This window comes from Herpailurus yagouaroundi, unplaced genomic scaffold (assembly GCF_014898765.1).
Source record: "Herpailurus yagouaroundi ecotype Mexico unplaced genomic scaffold, PumYag 195, whole genome shotgun sequence".
In the NCBI taxonomy this organism is placed as follows: domain Eukaryota; kingdom Metazoa; phylum Chordata; class Mammalia; order Carnivora; family Felidae; genus Herpailurus; species Herpailurus yagouaroundi.
In genome coordinates, this window is record NW_024412426.1 from 425,721 (window position 1) to 440,105 (window position 14,385).

The 14,385-nt window shown below is 54.3% G+C and overlaps 1 protein-coding gene across 4 annotated transcripts in view; it reads right to left on the reverse strand.

Annotated features, from left to right (window-relative positions):
• The window catches only part of PLXNA2 (plexin A2), a 191,433-nt gene extending 189,647 nt beyond the window's left edge, over window positions 1–1,786 (reverse strand). Inside the window, exon 1 of one of the 4 annotated variants that reach the window (XM_040446320.1) lies at window positions 491–1,777. In XM_040446320.1, coding sequence (XP_040302254.1) covers window positions 491–1,723 — 1,233 coding nt within the window. In that variant the 5' untranslated portion in view covers window positions 1,724–1,777. Of the gene's footprint in view, window positions 1–490 lie in introns of all 4 variants that reach the window. The other 3 variants (XM_040446321.1, XM_040446322.1, XM_040446323.1) reach the window with 3 other exon arrangements.
• Window positions 1,787–14,385: the final 12,599 nt, after the last annotated feature.

The following is a 14,385-nucleotide window of genomic DNA, read 5'->3' on the forward strand; positions in this document are numbered from 1 at the left end:
ATATATATATACACACATATGTATGTACATATACATATACACACATACATATATAGATATACACACACATATATACACACACATATGTACATATACATATACACACACACATATACACACACATATATATACATATACATATACACACATACATATACATATATATATACACACATATACACACACATATATATGGACATGTACATATACACACATACATATATATATATATACACACACACACACACATACATACACACACACATATATACATATCAATCATAATGACTCAATGGATCAACAAACATGCCCCAAGTGTCTGGTATAGGTCAGACTCCATGTTACTGGTCACAACCAGATAACAGGAACACGAAAACCTCTCTCATTTCAGACTCCTGCTGGATACAGTAGGGTGTGCAACAGCGCGCCGGCAAGAAAGAGGCTGCCGGGACAACGGATGGGGACGAGAGTGAGGCGAGCGCCTCCTTACCGCCTTGGTGCACTGGACATCCTTCCCCAGCAGCCAGTTGAGCTCCAGGTTGCCCTCGCCCTGGTAGCAGGACTGCAAGCGCTCCTTGATCTGCAGGTTGATGGCCCGGATGGGGAAGGCACAGAGGGCAGAGTCGTCGGGTGGGTGGTGATACTGCTTCTGGCCTTTGGAGAAGATGGCAAAGAGCACGTCATCCTGGCCGCTGATGTTGAAGGCCTGGGCCAGGGACTCCCCGGGCTTGGCGAGGTAAGCGGCCTGCAGGAGGCGGTACTCCACCCCGGCCCGCGTGCAGCCGAAGGGCAGGGACACGTAGGAGTGGAACTTGGGGTCGTCCTTGCAGAGGCGCACGATGCGGGACGTGTAGAACAGGTCCCCCGCTGAGTTGATGGCCACGCCCTCGGGGGTCTCGGGCTGCACCGTGAGGAAGTAGACGAAGCCCCCGCTGGCGAAGCCGTAGATGTAGAAGATGTCGAAGTGGGAGACCAGGGCCAGGGTGTCGGAGGGGATCTTGATGAGGGAGGAGACGAAGTCGCTGTGCAGCTCGTAGTCGAGCATGGCAGAGGACTCGGGGTCGCGGGGCAGCTTCCTGCTGGACAGGGTCGGGAAGTAATCCTGCTTGCCGTCCACGGCCGTGCCGATGAACAGCTTGCCGTCCTCGCCGTCGGAGCGCACGATCACGCCGTACATCGTGCCTGTCTTGTTGACGCTGGACAGGTAGTGCTCCTTCTTGTGCGAGGGCTCCACCAGGATGAAGAGGTCGTCCAGCCGCAGCAGCTTGCACACGCCCTGGTAGAGGCTCCCGCAGGCCAGCAGGCGGTTCTCCGAGTAGTCGATGATCAGCAGCTTGTTGACGTTGTTGGTGAGGGTCAGCACCTCGCTGCAGGGCTGCACGATGAGGGGCGGGTAACAGGACTTGTTGTCCTCTTCCGGCCCCGTCTTGTGAGCCACCTGGATGGTCAGGTTGCCCGTCAGCTTGTACACCCGGTTGATGGCCCCCACGTACACCGCGCCCGTGCCTCGGTGGACGGTCAGGTGGTTGAAGGTCCAGTCCCGGTTCTCCGAGTGGAAGGTGCTGAACTGAGGCATGCCGGCCGCCCCGGGGGCCAGCAGCACCCAGACCACAGAGAGCAGGACCACAGACCAGCGGTCAACCTCTGCAGCCCGTAGCCAGGGCCTCCTCTGTTCCATTCTGAGTGGGGCGGGGACGAGGACACAGATCCTCCGGGTTCTCATCTACTCCACCTTCCCGGCCGGCCCTCACATGATTCTGGAAAACACAAGGCAGGGTGGTCAGACTGAAAATAAATCCTGGGAAGAGGGAATAGGATGGCCTGACCCAGGGTCCCAATCCCGACTAGCTCTGAGTCTCTTCCTTCTGTATTTTGGTTTTTCTATTTTTAATATACTTTCCCCCCTCTTTGGGATGTTCAGGGAATCCTGTTATCTATTTTGGTCTCCAGCCTTTACGCTGTAAAATACATTTTTTTTTTTTTTTTTTTTACTTTACAAAGCATCTCTATTTCTGTCTTCTTAAGACATCGTTTTTTATCTCAGAGAGGTTAAAAGACTGCTTAAGTTCACCCAGCCGGTCGATCCCAGCATCAGCACTAAGGCCGGTCTTCCCTACCCAGATGTCACGGCTGTCCTCTCCCTGTCGAGTGGAAATCTCGCCTGTTTTTTAAAAGCTTGTTTAGAAGGCCCTCTTCCAGGCTCTCCAGGTCAACTACTCCCAGAGTCTGATACCGCAAATAAAATTCCTTCTTATTTCAGACTTCCAGCCCCTCACACGCTGCATTTCATTACCTTCTCATGCTCTGTGCTCTACAGGGAAATAGAAGAGGTGCTCATCCTGAAAAACTGCTTCCCACTGCCCCTCAGCCTCGTCCTCTCCAGAAAGAAGAAGCCCTGATGGTTAGCTGTTAGAACTTGTTAGAAAAATGAACCACACAGACACTGTCAGGACTGGGGTTTCCACATGGACCATTCGGGAGCCTGAGGAGCCCCAGGGAGCAGGGTGGATCCCCTCCACCCTGCTTTGGGATGGTGGGGGGGTGGCGGGGATGGGGGGGGGTGTCGTTCTGCCTCTCCGGTGAGCAGGTGGCCGGGTCGGGTAGAAATTACTTCAACTTCTGCTTCTCTGAAGGGGCAGCACGGGAGGAGGCAGGCCTCCTTGCGGAGGGGGACTGGCTACCTGAGTCCCGCGTTACCTGCCTGGGCAAGAGTTCTGGGTTTGGAAAATGTGGGCGCAAAGGGAGGCGAGTTGAGGATCAGCCTCATTCAGCCACTGCTGGGGCCCCGCGACTGTTTAAGGATTCGCGAAGTCAACGCCAGGCCTCAGCCTGTCCTGTCTGAAGCCCAGTCGCCCTCCTGTCCTGACTCCTTTGCTCCTTTTCCTCTGATCCCCAAGCTCTAAAGCTTTTTCTGTATTCTACGGAAGCTGCCCAGAAGGGCACGGTGGGGCTCCTGTGGAGAGCTTCTAGACTCCCGGGCAGAGGATGAGAGAGTAGAGCCTGTGCCATCTCTAAGCACCGTCTCTGACTTCTAGGGACAGGGACAGTGGCTGAAGCAGCAGGTGGCAGCAGCAGGAGGAGGCAGCGAGCTGTCTGGCAGACAAATCTGTTCTCCAGCTGGACAGACTGTCCAGCAACCTTCTCAGGCAAGTCCAGACGGAACTCTGGGCTCAGGGGGCGGCAGGAATGGAAACACCCGTACCAAGGATGGAGACTTTGCTCCAAGGCGGCTTAGGAGCGTCACGTCCCCTTCGGCCCCCTTAATCTGGCCGGAACGGGTTAGAATCAGAACAGGCGCCACCTTGGCAATCCGCACAGCGTTCGCTCTGTATCTTTAGAAAGGCCCCTCCTCAAGGCCCAACAGCCACCATGGTGCCAGAGGGAGGCCCCACCTGACGGCCCTCTTCCAACCAGGCTCCACTGGGGTCCTCTGGGGTGACTCCTGAGGCCCCAGGCTTCCTTGGAAAGAGGAAAGCAACAGCGGCATGAGGCCCAGGCTGACCTCAGCGACTTTGACACAGCCCTTCCGGCCCCACGCGCGCACCGGCAAAGCCTCCTGACAGACAGAGCTTTCGGTTTGAAAACCAGAAGTTATTTTTAGCTACGTCCTGGGGCCGGTAGCAGGACGTGAATTCCTCAAGAGGAGCTGTGGAAAGGAAATAACAGAATGCTCACGTTCTCCAGCCGGCCCCCGGGAACTACGAGAGACCATTCCGAGCATGTCCCCGTCTCTGGGTAGAAAAGCTCCTTTGGTTTCAGGCGGAGTGTGGTCTCCCACCAGGAGCTGTGAGGAGGGTGGTTATGTGTCACCACCCTGCACACGGGGTTTGGTCTTTTAGAAAGTGTGCTCTGAGACACCCGGGCACCGAGCTGGTGGGCGTGATGCTCTTGCCTTCTCCACAACACGCCCGCACATACACGGTCAGCCCGTGGCTGGAGGAAGAAGGTTCTGGGAGCAGAGGTAACTTCAAAGGACACGGTGTGAGGTTAAGATCAACCACCTCAGCCCCCTGCCCACTATCCACGTGAGGCAGTGTGAATAGGGAGTGGCTTTTGTTGTTAGGCAGACTTGGGGGACACATCTGGGCCCCGGGGCAAGTCAAGTCTCCCGTCTCTTTCTGGCAGACTGGGGGCGATTATAGAATCTACCTCTAAGGTTGTCATGAGAGTGAATGAGATGGCACGGGGACCTGTGAGCACGGCGCCCGGCGCACGGTGAATGCTCAACCGGTGTCAGCCGTGATTATTATCACGGAAGCCTCTCGAGGAGACTGTGTTTCAGGAATCCTGCCAGAGCTCTTGAGCTCCGTTATTTGTTCATATTCTTCCTTTCCATGCGAATAAACATTGCGGGTAGACCTCTGAACCCTGGCTCTCTCTGACCCGGTGAAGCCTGTATCGCGGGAAGGGAATGGATCCACGGTGATCTTCTCTATCATACTATTGCACAAGTCCCAACATAGCTCTCTGCAGCCTGCAGGGAGGCTGGTGGAGGTGCAGAATCCTGGGAGCTATGAACTATGAATGGGAAAACTGGCCCGATGCCTAGAAGGTATGAAGTCATGGGGCAGGAGGAAGAGCCAGGGATTCAAATCCTGCCTGTGTCACCCAGGAGTACTATGGCATTAATCTTGTTTGGCATCTCCCTGAGCCTGTTTCTTCATCTTAAAATAAAGGGGGCCCGAGTTAACCAGTTTGTAAGATCTCTTCTTTCAGGTGAAGTGATACCTTGAGCTCCTTTCCTTTTGCTCCTAGAATGTGTAATTGAGACTGAGGTCCTTCCAGGCTCCCTGGTAAGGCTGCTTAGGCCAGGAGTTCTCACCAGACCACCACAGTGGGCTTTTCCCTCTCGTCCCTCAGTCAGCATCTGCTCTGGGACAGACGGCCCCTAGGGCCTGTGATCTGGCAGCCGTGGGCCCTGGTGAGCTGGGGTTAAGAGGAGGCACGATCTGCCGTGCAGGGCTGGCCAGGGGACGCTCACAGTCCACGTTGGGAGTGTGGCTTTCACAAGGACAACAGACTTAACAGCCAAGTTGAGAGCTTCCGTCTCTCTATGCCAAGGCTGGTTATTACCAGGTAGCCATCCCAAAGTGGGGCCCCGCTGGCAAGGATTGAGTCTCCTGTCTGAGTTCAGCGGAAAGCAGAACGGTTGTGCCTCTGGTGACGGGCAGTGTGCTCTAATGGTTAAATGCGTGGGCTCTGAACCCAAGATGCTTGGATTCAAACAGAGCTGACAGCTGTGTAAACCTGGTCAAGGTCCTCAGCCATTCTGTGATGCTATGTCACTATCTACATAACATGGGATTAGTAGCGGCATCTACCTCATCGGATTATTACGATGTAGTCAGTTAACACAGATAAAGCGCTTGGAATGACGTCCAGCCCGTTGGGAATGTTCGAGATACATCAGCCCATGCTATTAATAATTTATTTGTCAATATTTCCAGCTCTTCTTGAACGCCATCATTCCATGATCGGTCTTAGAATGAAGTTTCCATCCTCGGTTTGGTAGAAACCAGTGAGCATGTGCCCATGACTTGGGGACCCTAGCATTTCTTCCTAACCCCAATTGTCTGATGTCAACCTCGGGAGTTTTCTCTCCATGATGCCTCCTTCTTCCCGTCACCTCTCTCTCTCTCTCTCGGTGACTGTTTGTGAAGTCACCTTGCCACATGCATTCTCAAGAGGCGACACTTTCTTATTCTGTCTTCTCCCCAACCCTAGTCCCAACCAGGATGCGCGCTCTATCAGCCAAGCCTGCGGAGACACCTTACTCAGAGCACTCCTGACGCCAACGAGAGGCACACTCGCCTCTTTGGGAAGCAAGTGCCACTAAATATTTTATTTGGAGGGCTTGATGACGCCCCCCCCCCCCCCGCCCCGATCAGGATTCAGGAGGCAGGTGTTGGTGACAGGCAGTCGAGGCATCTAATACCTCCCAGACCCGTTGCTGTCGGTGCCAAGGGCAAAGCAGGGAGGAGATGACAATCAGACACAACTGCACCGAGCAGGTGGCTCACACAGCCAGGATGGGGACAGAGATGGGGGCAATGAAGGCCGTGCATGCAGTCAGAGGAGTCAGCCGCTATTCCCGGGCTGCCCTTCCAGCTTGTTCCTCGCCCGCGGCAGAGCGAAGTCCGTCCTCTCTGCCAGCTCTCCCTTCTGAGGAGGAGGGCCCGACACGCAGGGAGCGGGGCCTGTGCTAAAGGGGATTGTAAGATTGCTTCAATCCACTACTTTTCTTTCTTCTCCTCCTTCTTCTTTTTTTAACAAAGAAACAAAAGCCCACGGAAAGAAGACAAATTGTCCACTGTGACCCCAGATGAGTCAGGGACAGGCTGGACCTGGTGACAAAAAGTCTAGTGCTTCCTCTGCTGCAGGTGAAAGGGTCCTGGGGGTCAGTTGTGTTCTGCCTGGAGACCGCCCAGTTTGGGGGAGAGAAGGTGACTCTGCTGGTGGCAGTCCCGTGAGGGGCCGGCCTGAGCCTGGCCTGGGCGAGGAGCGGGTACACGGGGCAGGCTCAAGGAGGCCAGGGATTGAGGGCCGTGGGGGGTGAGAAAGCCACCGCCCATGGCTCCTTTCTGTGTCGGGAGAATGACCTCTTCTGACCTATTCTAAGCCTCAGCAGTCGTCACATGCAGGAAGGGCACCCACATTGTGACTTGGGGGCTGTGGTATCCCATGCCACATCCCTCTGGGGGGTAGGCGACCTCACAGACGGGTCAGGTGTAGTCTCAGCCCAGGAAGCCCCTTCTTCCCAAAGAGAACTGCAGCAGGAGAGACTGAAGTTAGATATTCAGGGGGACATCCCATCTGGAGAGGACTCCTGGGCTTCCTGCCAAGGAGCGTGGACTTTTCCAACAGTGAATTTTCCCCACCGCTGTCTAGGAATACGTTTACCCAGAGGCAGGGGACTGGTCCCAGTGACCTCAGAAGGCTCCTTTGGGTTTAAGACTTCTATGAATTCAGGTCTACAAAGATAAAAGGTCTACATGTGAGATTCTGGGGCCCTGGCTCGTTCCCTGTGGCGGAACGATCTTGAAGGACCCGTCATAGTGTCATCCGCACAGTCATACATGCAAACATCCTGAGCGTCACTCTGTCTAACACGGACCTCGGAGGTAGTCCAGGCACGTTGGGTAGCACAAGGTGAGCGAGAGGGCGAGCGCAAAGGCCCCGGGTAATGCCGACAGCTGAAAGGCCTCAATTAGAGTAAAAGGAGCTATCTGGTATTTAAATAATTATTAGATTGAAGGAATAATCATGGGTTTGGGCTGATTTTTTCCCCACTGTCACCCTGATGGCGTCTATAATATTATTATTCAAATGCCCATGATTCTCATTGAGGAGAGACCCAGAGAGAGAGGAGAGAGTGGGGGAGGGGGCGGGAAACATGGAGGGGTGGGAGGGAGGCTCATTTAATCTCCATGTGACAGGGCTGCAGGAGGTACGATTAGTCTTTTTCTTATTTCAGCTGTCACTCATGCACAGACACCGAAGATTGTTATTAGCGTATTTTATGCACGCGATTTAAAGGGAAAAGGTGGGGGGGGGGTTGTGGGGGAGAGGGAGAATTTCCTACAGAAAATAAAGGGACCCAAGGAACAATTTAGATGTCACTGCTCTACCAGCTGCATTTGCTTCATTAATCGAATGTCATTTTTTTCCCCAGACTCTGTGCTGTTATGTGAGGCAAAGTGGCTACATCTCGCCCCAGAGCGAGAGGAAGAAAGTGAGGGAGAAAACGGGCCTCTGCCTACATGCCCTCCTGGCATCCTTCCCTGAGAAGGTGAAATCGATGATACTGTGGCCCTCCCCTGGGCGTGAAGACGACTTTTGGTGATGGTTTCTATCCAGCCACCTTCTCGCACTGTGAGAGGGGAGATGCCCTACCAGTCAGTGTGGGGGACTCCTGTCACAGGTGGGGAAGCCAGGGCCAACGTCCGAGAACCAAGGAGTAAGAGAAGGAAATCTGAGGAGGCTCTACCACTCCTCATCAGCGGTGCAAGAGGAACCCATATTCCGGGCAGTGAGGCAGTGAGGCTTGGTGACCAGAGCTGTGGGTGGTTCTCCGCTCTGGATCCCACATGACGACGTGACGGCCATGGACCCTACGTCTCAGATGTCACAGCGGGCAGAGGCAGAGTGATGGGGCAGAGTGCAGACCCTGGGGGTGCTGGCAAGAAAGGCAGGCAGGCAGGCGTCAGGGATTCAATCACGAACCCCCCAAATTTGTCTATCCAAGTCCTGACCTCCAGTTATGTGACTGTATTTGGAGACGGTGACTTTATAGACGTTAATTAAATGAAAATGAGGTCATTAGGTTGGGCCCTAATCCAAATGCCTGGTGTCCTTACAGAAAGGGGAGACTTGGACACAGAGGCCGACAGGCACAGAGGAAGGATCGAGTGGAGACACACGGAGAGAAGACGGCCAGCGATAGGGCAGGGAGAACGTCCTGGAACAGACCCTTCCCTCATGGCCCTTGGAAGGAGCCAGCCTTGCAGACATCTTGCCTTGTGGCCTCCGGAACTGTGAGCCAACACATTTCTCCTGCTGCAGCCACCCAGTCCGGGGCACTTGGTCACAGCAGCCCTAGCCAGCGAACACAGCAGGGGGTGGATAAGATACTCTAACATCTTGGCTCAGGGGGGTCGTTCTTTTAAAGAAAATGGGCGTGCGTGCGCGCGTTTGCAGAAGCCATCGCAGGGCCGAGGCATCAGAGACATCGGGTTCTTCACATCTGTGTGGGAACTGAGGGCAGAAAGGGTGCACACCCTTTCACCCGGAGAACTCCGCTGCACTGCCTTTCACTGCTGTTCACAGAACACCACCAGCGGGGGCAGAATCGGCATCTGCATGTCTCACCAGTCGGGCTCTTCCTGCGGCGTGTTTCCTATCCCGTCTGCTTGCTCCCGCCGGGGACAGTTGGTATGTCACCTGCAGGCCCCCAGAGCCCTATGGGAGAAGCTGCGACTCCCTCCACCCCACCCCGGCTCTTCCTCCGGCCCTGCCCCCGGGAACCACTGCCTTTTCATACCAGGCGAGGGTTTTCTGTTGCCTTTTTTTTTTTTTTTTTTTTTTCCCCAGCTCTCCCAGTGGGCTCTGATGGGGCCCTGGAAACCACACCAGCTCTCCCAGGGCCTTAGCAAAACATGCAGTGTTTGTCCTGTCCCCTCACAGGCTGTAAAAGCTTGGAGTTGTCTCCCTGAATTATGAAGGGTTCCAAAGACGCACACTCACTTGAGGGGTGGCGGAGGGGAGGGGGCCCGGCTCCTTTCTGGGGCACTGCCTGGCTGGCTTTGCAAAGTCAAAACAAGATTCATTACCCTGGGGCCGGGAGCAGGGAGATACACCGCCTGACCCCGCAGACCTGCCCCATATGTCATGGGCCTGTCAGAAAGCTCCCAGAATTCCCTTTATTATCTAAAGGTCGCCACCCGGGCAGCGCTGAGAGAGCCCATGGTCTAAACTAAACTACAGGAGCAATCAATTTCAAGCAGCTGCCTTCCCCGCCACCCCTTCCCCCTCCCCCTCCCCCTTCCGTGGGCTCTGCCCTCTTCAACCCCCTCTGGGGGATGGCCAGGGAGGAACACGCCTTGCCATGGCCACCTCACCCCTGGGGCAGAAAGAATTTCTGCGAATTAGCAGGACTCTGAGCATCAGGCCCCGGAGCAAGACTGCCCTCTGCACTGCGTGGGGCCTAGAAAGGTCACCCCACTTTGCCCCTGACTCTAAGCCGGACCCTGCTTCAGCCATCGTAGAAGTGGGGTTACTGTTCTGGTCAACGTTATGGGCTTAAAGGATAGAAAAAGGACTTCTCAGGCTCCTTCCAAAGGCAGACTAGGCATAAAAGGGGGGCTACGGCTTTGCTAAGTCGAATCAGATTCATACTAGGAGACTTCATAACCTGAGGGCCATGAGTTTCATAAAACAGCAAGTGCCATTTGTTTTCTATAACAATAATATAAAAGGGGGCTAACGTTATTATTAGCGTTTATTACCCACTTGCTACGTGGCACCCTGTGCTAGATCCTTTCCATATGCGGTGGAGAATTCTGTGATTATCTTGCAAGATGGGTATTATCCTACCCATTTCACAGATGAAAAACCTGAATCTCAGGAAGGATGACTAACTAGGCCAGTGTCATTTTGCTAGGAAGCAGGACTTTCTGATGCCCATGTTGTCCTCACCCTTACACCCTGCCTACCTATTTAGATATTACTTTTTTGACCAAACCCTCTTATCGCTGGTCTGGGGAAAAAAAAAAAATCAGTAGAATGATCAGTAAGATCGGGCAAGTACTTTATTTTAAAGGTCAAAACCTGAGGCTCCCATTTTATTTCGGTAATGGAGCAGGCTGGGGTAGGGCGGCACGGGTCGAGATATCGGTTACAAGGTGGATTCTGGGGCTGTTTTGTGGCAAGAGGTTTGCTAGCTGGCAAACTCTCTTTTCAGGGGCATTTCAAATGACCTTTCCAAGAAGGCTGGAGATGTGTCTCCTACCTTCTCGCCCCATCCTTACTGTAGGCAGGAGAGCCACGAACTCTGAGGTTGAAATGGGGCAGGAGAGCAGGACACGGGGTAGAAAGTGCCTGACTAAATTGTTAAATAAATTACAGTTACTCCATATAACGGCATATTATGCTGCCATTAACCGTAATGTTTTCAAAGAATAATGACACAGCTCCGATTCACAGCAGTGGGAGGGAAAGGGAGAGAGAAGGAGAGGGAAGAAAAAAATCCAAACAAAACCCCAGGCATTCATCTCAGCTCTCAGGCAATGGATTGGCCCTCAATCCCACTTACTTTCTCCATAAATTGCCCAGTCGTTCTCCTCTTGAAGGAAAACTGTAATGGCCCACCCCCACCCTGCCCGAGTCCCCGGCACTTTCTGCTTCTCCTGCAGAAGCCCCTGCCTCTCTCCTCCCTGGTGGCTCCCAAGGCCGGCGACGGAAGTGCTCTCTCTAGAAACAAGGAGCTCTCCCCATCATTGCTGCTTCACCCTCGCGGCAGGAAAAGGAGCCATTCGTGCCAGATCAGGATGCATTTTTTAATACTGTCCCTTCCCAAAACTCAGGCTTCCCCAAAGTTCGAGAGTGGGCCTCCTGACCAGCAAGCCTGGTGGCGTCTCCCCGAAAAAGGCACATGTAAGGCTGTCCCCGGAGACTATTTGCAGAGACGGACCCTGAAAGCCACTGGCAGCTAATTCAGCCACAGACACCCTGCCCAGTGTGCCTCGTGCCTCAAATTCCTTGTCTCACTTTGGCAGGCACATGGCCAGAGTGTGACATCCACCCATGGAAACCCCTTCGGTTGCCCAGAGGGGCTTGAGGCTGGACGGCCAAGCACCCAAGTTCAAGTTCTCCTCAAGCTGGCTCTTCTTTGTCCAGCTTCCCTTTCCACCTCTCCCAAAGGCACTCCACTCCCAACAAACTGGTTCACGTGTGGAGTCCCCAGGACACCTTGCAGAATTTCACCTCTGCAGCTGCCTCTACCTGTCTCCACTTTCTTCTTTGCCTATCCAAACCCCATCCATCCTTCAAAGCTTCAGGAAACCTCTAGGACCTCCCTGCCCCAATCGCCTGTCTCTCCTCCAAATTCATTCAGCAACTGTTGTTTTTAGCACACACTGCATTGCCAGCGTGGCTCTCTCGCTATGCGACTGTGTCCTATCCATCGAATCAGAGGCTCTTGGAGTGCAGGAATAATCCCTCGTGCTCTTCAGCATCTCATGCAGGGGTAGCAGGATGCCTTTCCCTCCATTCTGTGCTCAGTGTGAATCATGGAGCGCAGGGGAGAGGGGAGACGGGGATGCCCCTTTGCTTTTCTCAGTGACTAGTCTGTGCTTAGACATGGTGTGGACTAACACACGGGGCTCAACCATTTGTCATAACGGGTGGAGGTAGTGAGGAAGGGAGCAAACTGTTCGGGAAGGACCCTGGCTGGCGTTCATCTTGAACCCGCTGGGGAAAGAGCAAGTGTCACTGGGAGGTGAATGAGGTGGGGAGAAGGATGAAGAAGGATCAGCTGGGGTGTGTGTGGGGGTGGGGGTGGGGCGCCAGCTCTGCCGGTGAAGAATGCACAGCACAGGATGCACAACTTTTCATGCAGGAAAAGTCTTGGCAAGAGGGCTCCAAAGCCACAACCTGCACAAGTTCACAGATCACACGACATGTCTATAATAGTAAGCGGCCAACTGACAGCGAGAGGGATCAAGAGCAGAGTGGGGTGGGCTGCGATTCCCCAAGGGAGGCTTCAGAACAGGGTTCTTCCGTCAGGGGGTCAAGCTCACTGCAGTGCATGTAGCCAGGCAGCAGGTGCAGAGAGGAGACCTGGGCTCGGGTCTCCCTCAACCACTTCCTAGTTCGGTGACCTTGAACATGTTATTTAACCTTTTGGAGCCTCCATCTGCTGAAGGACACCTCACAGGGTTGTTGGTGAGGCTCAACGAGATTATGAATGTGAAAGCGTTCTGCTAACCCCACAAGCTTTGAATAAACATCAATTACTCTGGTTTCTGTTTTTGGAGAAACACTGCGCAAGGACACCACCTGCTCGGCAGCAAGGACTGCCCTGTGTGTGCTGGGGATGAAGGCTGGAGGCTCCGTTTCAGCCAGGTGATTCTTATGCCGCGGAAGCTCCTGAGGGTCCTGGCCTCTCGGGAGGAAGTGGGTGTCGCGGGTCCCTGTAGCCCTTCTCCCCAGTCCCCTGAGCCCCAGGCTTTCCACCTCAACCCCCACTTCCTCTCACCTTGAGGGTGATTTAAGGGCCACTTCTGCTGCTCTTGGTGATTCATCCAGGTGCCCTTGGCAGGAAAGAGGGAGGGAAGGAGGAGAGAGGAAAGCTGGCCCATAGGAGGAGGAGGAGGAGGAGACGATGCTGAAGACAGTCCCTGAGCTGGAGCTCCGTGTTCTCCGGGCTCTTCCCAGACTGGCTCTGGCCAGCATGTAGGGTGAAACTCCCCTCCCCGATCCTCCCCCGCATCTCCTCCTCTCCAGTGCTTTTCTGAACTGACAGCCCGCCTTCGATTACAAAGTTGTAACTCCTTTTTAAGGGGAAGCTTCTTAAGCAGGCTGGGTCCCCACCCTGTACCTTCCCACCTTCTGTTTCTATTATTTTCCTCTCTTTGTCTGAGACGCTGAGCTCCTGCAGAAAAGATCCTGAGCTGCCAGGCAGCCTCTCTTAAGTAACAGGCACATTCACACTCATGCACACCGAGCAGGGGGAAGTGCTCTGGAGCCGGATAAAAGGGAGCCATGTAGGGCTGGGAGGTGGTTGGCATTCCCGAAAGAGATCTGTCTGCTTACGGGGCTTGTCTGAGCTGAGATGCACAAGCACGTGGTCTGCAGGACCCTTAACACCTGGAGTGGCATCAAGTCCCTTGATGAGTAGACAGGGGAAAAGAGAGACTTCCTGAGACCCTTGCAGTCCTATCAGCTCGGGACATCGAGGACCCCCGCTCTAACTTTGAGGGAAAGTGAAGTGCACAATTATCAGAGAGGCTGATGCGGGGAGAAGAATGTGCTGGAGGGAAAGCAGGGGGAATGCAGGCTGGTGCAGCGCTGGGGGACCTGGGGCAGGAGATGAAAAGAACTCCCTGAGTGAGAATCTGGCCCGGATGATGAATGGGGTGTGAGAGAGGAGCCTGGAAAAGGGTAAACAGCCAGGAGGGAAGCAGGGGGGAGGGAGGGGTGAGGAGAAAGAATGTTGAGGTCAAAGAGCAGAGAAAATGCTCTTGGAGTGATTGATTCAAGATCCAACATGTTGCACACCCGGATGGGTGCACACGTGCACACGGGTGTGCTTGCGGGTGTGCTTGGCCACCGCCTCTCGTCGCGTGCCCCTGCCAAGGGGTGAGCAAGTCTGTTTCTCTACCAGACCCATCTTGTGCCCTCTGGAAATCCTTTCTTCTGCCATTTAATTCTCAGGACCCGGTTCCCCCCCTCCCCCATAATGCAAACAGCCATGTGTGCAGTGATTTGAGGGTTCATTGAGCATTTCCCATATGCTATGTCATTAACCTACCCCTCCCGCAGCCTGTGAGGGACAGCGGCCACAGCAGGACCCCCTCACAGGTGAGAAGACAGGTATATCTGGGGTGGAATATTTTGGCAAAGGTACTAGATGTGTTGAGGGGGGGACTTCGGGCTCCCGGGGTCAAACATGTCACCCTGCTGCCTGGTGTTGGAGGCAGGAGCCACCAGCTGAGATCTCCAAGGAGAGATCACCTGCTCCAGGGATCCCTCTCTGCCTCCAGGTGGGCAAGACTCTGGTCATCCTCAGGGATGTGCTGCGGAATGGGGGGTGGGGCATCAGGAGCCCAACTCGCGCTTGAGTTCTTGGGGACCCACCCCCATGAAAGAGGAAAAGGCCTGGTGGGG